This window comes from Malurus melanocephalus, unplaced genomic scaffold (assembly GCF_030028575.1).
Source record: "Malurus melanocephalus ecotype Western Australia unplaced genomic scaffold, MMel_1.1 scaffold_7, whole genome shotgun sequence".
Taxonomy (NCBI): domain Eukaryota; kingdom Metazoa; phylum Chordata; class Aves; order Passeriformes; family Maluridae; genus Malurus; species Malurus melanocephalus.
This window is the reverse complement of record NW_026623239.1, coordinates 187,366-194,969: the sequence shown is the minus strand read 5'-3', so window position 1 is coordinate 194,969 and position 7,604 is coordinate 187,366. Positions and strand designations below refer to the sequence as shown.

At 42.5% G+C, this 7,604-nt stretch overlaps 1 protein-coding gene across 2 annotated transcripts in view; it reads left to right on the top strand.

Annotated features, from left to right (window-relative positions):
• Window positions 1-26: 26 nt before the first annotated feature.
• PRR16 (proline rich 16) overlaps window positions 27-7,604 on the top strand; it is a 138,476-nt gene continuing 130,898 nt past the window's right edge. For both annotated transcript variants that reach the window (XR_008965729.1, XM_057372141.1), the window contains exon 1: window positions 27-266. Coding sequence is in view for 1 of the 2 variants with exons in the window: in XM_057372141.1 (XP_057228124.1) it covers window positions 105-266 (162 nt within the window). In the remaining variant the exon portion in view is untranslated. The remainder of the gene's footprint in view (window positions 267-7,604) is intronic.

Here is a 7,604-nt window from a genome sequence, read left to right as displayed (position 1 = left end):
GCTGCGGTAGCTCCGGGAGCCGGAGGGACGGGGCCGGGCGGCCGGCGGCCGCCGCGCTCGCCTGACCTGCGTGCCCCGCTGGCCGCGCCGGGCTGCCCCGAAGGATGTCCGCCCAGTCCAAGGGGACCGTATCCTCCTCCTCGTCGCCGTCCGAGGGGCCGCCGGCAGCCTCCAAAGCCAAGGTGAAGGAGCAGATCAAGATCATCGTGGACGATTTGGAATTAGTCCTGGGGGACCTAAAAGATGTCGCCAAGGAACTTAAGGAGGTGAGAACGCAGGGCTGCGCGGGCGGACGCCCCGTCTGCCCCGTATGGGGCAAGCGCCCCACCGCCCGCAGGTCGGGGCCCGGCTCCCCGCCGGGGCTCCGCTGCCTCCCCCAGGCTCCTTTTACCGCTTGTTCACCGCGGGTCGAGCAACTGGTGTCCAGGCTGGCCACGGGGCAGCTCTCGGTCGTGCCCCTGCGCGGGCGGCTGAGCATCACGGCGCTGCCCGGCGGCCCGGAACGGGACGATGGGCGCGGCTGGAGCCCCTTGTGCCGGGTGCCGTGAGCCCCGGGACCGCCCGCGCTCCTCACGACTGCGAGCCGGCACTGCTCGGGCACTTCCCACCTCGGCGCACCCCTCGGAGTTTTATTTTTCCCGGGGGGAGTCTCTGCTGAAAGGTCCCCGCTGGGCGAGGAAGGGTTTTTGGGGAGCTGCAGGACCGCAGCGCTGCCCAATTCCGGGCTGCGCCGCGCCGACATCCCGACGGTGGGAGTGGAGTCACGAACGACCCCGCTCCCCCTCCAGCGGGTTTAACTTTCCGGCTGCGCCGTGCAGCCCCGTCCTCGCCGCAGCAGCAGCCCCGCTCGCATCTCCCCACCGGGGAGGGCTCGGCGGCTCCGGACCCCGCGCCGCCCTTGGCGAAGGGTCCGCTCCCGGCGCGGCTGCACCGGCGCGGCGAAGTCTGCTTCAGCCTCTGCAGCCTGCTTCACCGGGAGCTGAGCGCCCTGTTTATCGTCCCTATCTGGCAAGATTGCCATTGCAATCTCTCTTTTGCCGGTGGCGGGTGTCATCTCCTCTAGGTTAATCTGCAGGCAGAGTGCGATTACCGCGGGCACGTTCATAAGCAGGGAAATGCAGTAGCTGAAGGAAAAGAATTTGGCTGTCCTTTTGGAGATTTCCACGTTATCTTGATTTTGCTACACAACTGGTCGACAGATGGTTGGATTATGCACCGAAATTCATGTCCAGAATCTCTGTGTATTGCTTTATAATCCTATATTTGACATTTCTAACAGGCTGTGGTTTTTTTTCTATCAAATATTAGTTTTCTATTTTAACAACATTGTCAACAAGTTTTTTTCAACAGTCTTTTCCATCCGAGGCAGTCTGAAATTCACCCAGTGCTTTGTATCATGTCGAAAGATGTATAAATACACAGCTCACTAATCACAGCTGTTAGGCTCTCTTTTCACCCACAGTTCCAGGTTTCTCCTCTCTCCCTTTGTTTTTTTTGGTTTTTTTTTTTTTTTTTTTTTTTTTTTTTTTTTTTTTTTTTTTTTTTTTTTTTTTTTTTTTTTTTTTTTTTTTTTTTTTTATCTCTAGTTTTTCTGTTTTCCTTAATGTGCTGCTGCCTATACTTTGTAATTTTTGGTGGTATTTAGAAGTGAAAATTAACACTTTGTAGAGCAGCTGTTTCAATGGTTTCTAAGACCGATAGCGCAAACCGGCTTCTCCTGCTTCAGAAGCACATTTTCAGGACCTGGAGAGGATGTAATGTGTTCTGTCCCATGAATGTAAATCGTTCCCTGCACATAGTCAGTCCTAGCTTTCTTCTAGTGAGCAAACAGGATCACTGTCAGTGGAGATCGTATATCATTATTTACCGTGGCATGTTTTATCTAAGCAAACTTGTCTGCTCTGGTTGACTGCATCTGTAAAAGGGAACTGGATTTACCTCTGCTTGATGGGGAAACTTGTAGACAAACAGAGCTGTAACTATTGTACTGTGTACCTGTTGAAGGGTGCAAAGATTGCCAACTGCCTCTGAGAGAATAAAAGTATTTTTTTTATAAAAAGGGTAGTTAAATCAYATTTTTAACTATACACCAAATATGTCTTATGAAGGTGGTAGTTGTGCTGCTCCAACAAACAAGAGTTGCACACACATGCATCTGCTCGATTGCARTATTATCACTGTGTCAAATACACTTTATGTGACATTTACTTTGAAAAGTCTGCAAAAGTTTGCCATCTGACTATCTTTAGGTGTCTGCCTTTATAGGCTGGGCTAAATCTGTACAAAAACTCTTAACTGCAATGTAGACTTTTTATGTGAAAGTGAGTTAATTGATGATACTATAAGGTAATAATCAGTCTCTTTCAAAAGTTGCTTGTATGTGTCAGAAAGCACTGACAGGCTCTTTGTTAAAGCTTACAGGAACTTAGTCTATAGTCAGTCTTGGTGTGTTACACACAGAAATATAATTGTGCTTCATTTAGGTTCCCTACTGTAGGACCAGTCAAAATGACGAAGTAGAGGATCTGAGTTCTCACTTTTCCACTTTCACTACAAATTGTGTATTTCAGGAAATGTTGTTGCTAGGTTTTTTTTTCCCCCAGGGTGTTTGCTGCAGCCCAGCTGTTGTGCTACAACCTTTCCTGTTACTTTTTTCTTTTCCTAATTAGTAATATAGTATTCTGGAAACAGCATTTCATTCTTTTTATTACTATTTAAAAAGTTTTCAATTCTGGTACAGTGGTAGGACATGAAGGTTTTTTTAGGTATTTTTGTGTAGTTAAAGTAATATTTAGTTGTGATATAGAAAATATAGTGTTGCAGTAACAATTATTTGTGACTTACATCATTTGTCAAACACTTTTGTTTTCATGCCTACAGTATTTGTTACCCTTTAATTATGATTATACTTCATCTAGMACTTTAGGTGTTGTGATAGACTGCATATCTTTCAGTCTTCATTTTTAAGATTTCATGATCAAAGTACTGTCAAACTGAAATACCATTTTGTTGTTTCYGAGTGAACTTCTCTGTAACAGGGAGGAGCATGGCTGTACATGACTTGCGTTTCTTATTGTGTTTAGCTTGTTACATTTTACTTACATTGTTGTATTTGCATCTGCCCTTTGTTCTGAACCTTTTTCTAATTGGTTCTTTAACACTTGTTTTTGTTTTTAAAAAGGGCAGAGAGAGGGGTGGGTAGAGGAGGGTGTATTAAATGCAGATGGACAAACCAGGAAGCTTATAAATATTCTCTAGAACTATGTGACTAAATCATGTGGATTAAAACAAGCACGTTTTAAGAGTTACTGTGTCTGAAGACTGCAATATCACTTTCTTCACTCCCTCACCCTCATTTGTTGTTCCGGTCTGCTTAGGCTAAGGTAGCCACAGAAGATGAAGGATGGAGCAGGAGGTCACTGGGAGACATGGTAGGATGGAGCAGCGCTGAGTCCAGAGTCTGAGCTGCTGTATGGAGAGTCTTCTCTAGGGCGCAGTTAATTTAGGAGAGGCTTGGCCCCTTTTGTCTACTTGCTAAAAAGAAACATCGTGTGGGTGTGTGGCAACAACAGGATGTGGTTTTTTCGCATTAAAAGACACAAATGGATTTGAAATGGATTAAGTGGCTGTTATTTGATGAATATTCCAAAGAAAAATCAGAGAGGTACCAGAGGATTGAGTAACACTTTCTATTCCTTTAGTCCAGACTATTTCAAAATTTAGTTGGTGGAACCTTAAACTTTGGTTCTCCTCCAAAGAAGATTGAGTAAGAGGCCTTATTCACTGGAGTTTCTCTGGAAAGATGGTTATTGTTAAGTCTTGTTTTGGACTTGATACTTAACTGTCTGACACCTAAGCAATGAACTACTGGAAAACAGAAGATATCTGCTAATTAAACTATTGTAAAATGCATGGTGTAGCCCTGGGTATTTTGATGACTTCAGAAGGACTATAGGGGATGTACATGTGCACCGTGGACAGCAGGACACATAGATTTCTATAATGTTAATAATAATAACAGCATAAATTTTAAGGCTTTCCTGCTTTCACAATTTATGATAATATTACACTTTTCAGTAGTCCTGTGCTTATTTTCAATAAGGAAATACTTAACTAAATAATTTTATAAATACTTTTTGTAGCAATAAAAATTCATCTTGCAGAACAAATTCCTGGAAGTTATGTGTGAGACATTTGCATAGCTTTTAATTGGCTCAATATGCTTCAACCTTTTATCGAAAGGAAGCAGCTGTGTAACTATTGCCAATGTTTAGAATGCTCCAAAATGGAGGTTCAGGAGAAACAGAAGCCCTCAGAGGCATTGCACATGCATCAGTAAATTTCCAGTCATTTGAATATACCTCCTCTGCTTTAAATCCTGTGAAAATGTCTTGCTGACAGAATGAGTGCATAATCCTCTGTCATCTAACTGATGTGTTTATTTTCTGTGAAGATGTGATCTATAAAATTTGGGCATGATTTAATAAATACTTTCTAAGTGATGATGAGACTAGCACATACCAATCCCCCTCCCCCAAAACACCATGACAAAGTTGGTTACAGGATAAATGACCTGATTCTATAACCAGGCCAGTCATCACTCTCTTGAGTGAAGGGTGGTCATGTGTTCTGTGGTTTTAATTTCTGGATCAGGATTGCAGAAGTGTATTACAATTTCAACCACCAGTGTGTTCCATTCCATTTTTGGTTTTATGTTCTGGGAACTGTCCAGATGGTAGAAGGTACGTAAAGTTCTTGCCAGTTAAACCAGAAACTAGGAGGTGTCAGGTCCACCCAGAGGACTGGAGCAAGAATAGTCAGTCCTGTATCAGTATTTCTGGTGTGCAGGCAACGCAAGCACCAATATAAAAAATGTTTTGAGTTCATATTGCTGCATGACAATGTGGCAGGGAGTTATTATGGCATAGTTACGGGATATACTGTACAGAAACCTAAGGATGGGTAGAAAAATAGCAAAACATTTTCATCTACTCCTTCTTCTCCTGATTCTTGCCTCTTCTTGTCTTTGGATTCTGTTTAGGTGTCAAGGCCCTGCCTCTTTTTTTTGCTAGGTAGTGGCAGTTGAAGGAAGAGATTTTGTGCATATATGTTCCTACCATTAGAAATCCAATTAAATGCAGATGCCCTACTTACATCTGGGTCCTGGATGGAGGCCCTCTTCAGAGTGTTCCTTCTGGAGTCTTACTTCTGTGCATGCACTGTCTGCTTACGCAGATCCTGGTCAGTAAGATGTGTGAGGTACTGAAGCTGTTTTGTAGTTTATTTTTTGCTGTGTCTGGGTTTGGGATCCAGTTCAGGTACCAGGATCAAGGTATTGCATGACTAAAGGCATTTGCCATTCCAAAACTTGCTAATCTCTCCAGCAGCARACTTCTTTTTTTTTCTGCTTTCTTATTGTACTTACTCCTTTGTGCCAAATGCAATCATGTACTGTACCTGGGTGTTTGACTACACAGTATGATTCATTATGTAASAGAAACACTGCACAGCAATTTTATTGTGATCTGCCCAGGGGTCCAAAGAGGACCATAAATAGTCATTGCAGATAACTGAATTATATTTTTTTCTTTCCGCTTATTTCTTGTGGTCTATGAAGCATTTATAGAGTTATAGACAATAAAATGTGCAATGGASTAAGATAAAACTCTTATGCTAGTAGTGTCAATTAAACTAATGGAGCTAAAAGGACTGTGAACCTTAAAAAAAAACTGTGTTAAGATGGTCAGAAACATTTATATGCTGATCCATGGCAGGGTGAGGTTGCTCAGGTCTGATTTGTAATGAAAGCTACCAAGAGTTAGTAATTGTATTGTGTAACCCCATGAAAAGAATAACTAGTGTACTTATAGAGAGTTGCTTATTAATATCAAGATACTTGACAGAGGGAAGCTCACTGCTAATTTGTGCTAGTTATTTTGTTTTTATGTAAACTCATGTCAACTACTTCATTCCTTATATGTAATACCCCTGATAGTAATGTGTATTGTGCAACCAGAGGCTAAATAGAGCATACATAAATTCAGTTTTCAAATAAAAACAGTACTACAGTGGAAATGTGTATCTTTTTGTAAAATTTGAATTTCACACAGTCTATGCACTACTGACTGTGGTACAGAAAACAGAAGTAGAGGGGCAYGAACTTCAGTCTGTTGCAGTCAGATTTTTTCCATTGTCTTTGAAAGGAAAAAAACTGAGTTTGAGTGATGGAAGTTAATTTTGGGTTACATAAGCTTTACTAAAACTTCACAATTTGGAGGAACTAGTTGCTGCTACAGGCATGTACAAGTACATTATGCAGAACCAGCAACTTGGTTGAACACCATCATTGAATCTTGGAAGATTTTTGACAGCTTTTCCTAGCAATTAGGCAGTATTTCTGTTCTCATTACTCATGTTGGACAAAGTTCTGGAATACTCTTCCTACTTCCAGTCAAAAACTTCCAGCCAAATTACTGCTCATATGTTGTGCACGTGTTGTGCGCAACTAATTAGCACTGCTCTTGGGGGAGCTGTGGGATAGGTGCAATGTTGTCCCTGAGTTCAGAGTGCTTTCCCACAGTGCCTGTTTAACAATACCTTTATGAAAGAGCATTACTATTTTCGAGTTTTCATTTCTTTCAGAGCTGCAAAATATTGAGGGCTCATAGTCTTCTCTGTATGTTATGCTCCTTGTTTGAAAGGSCCGTGAAAAAGAAGTACATGTTCAGTAACCTCACAGGGTAGCTCATGTACATCCTGCGCAGGTTCCCCATTTTTTTTTCCTTGATTTCTTCAGTAGAGGCTGCTGCTGTGAGGCAGAGAGAGTAAAGAGGTCTGTTTTGCAAACGCACTGCCTTTCTTTCCCTCCCTGTGGCTGACAGCCATGCTGGTTACCACTAACCTAGTTACCTATATGTAGGCAGKGCTTTTTTTGTCTTTACTAGTAGTTGGGCTTTCCATTTGTCCATTTGTTTTTTAATTGAATCAGCAAATGGCATTTAATGTACATTGTTTTTTTGATGAGTAAAATGCTACCTCTTCTTGAGGTGTGACTGTGTGTTAAAGGCTACAGGCTATACCTACGTCCTACTTAAACTCCTGTCCATCTCTATACAAAACTGACTGGTCATTCTTGCTGCAGCAACCTGCAGTGCTTCAAAAGGCCATTTTTTTACTGTATCCAGGGGAARATGAAAAGCAGACTCTGCTTTTGGTGTAGAAGGGTTGAGAAAATCCTCCGGCAGAGATCTGGCTACAGCTTCCCTCTGTCAGGTTGTGTGTGTTGAATGACTGGCGTGACAGGGCTTGGTGGCTGAGCCGCGGGCAATCTGCTTTGGTTTGAAATTGTTGCACTAAAACTGAAGGGAGGTAGTGAGGAGCGATTGCCCCTGAGCAGTAGTAGTACCATCAGTCGTTGCTTTTGCAAAAACTGTGATGTGTTAATGTTAATGTGTCTTTAAAGGTCAACAAACTCCTCCGTTGTTTGATGCAGCATGTGCCACATTGCATTATGAAGACTGAGAGTGCTGATGTTGAATCATTTCCAGATTTCTTTGAAGATTATTTTTTAGTAATGTGAAAAATCCTGTAATTTAAAAACACTT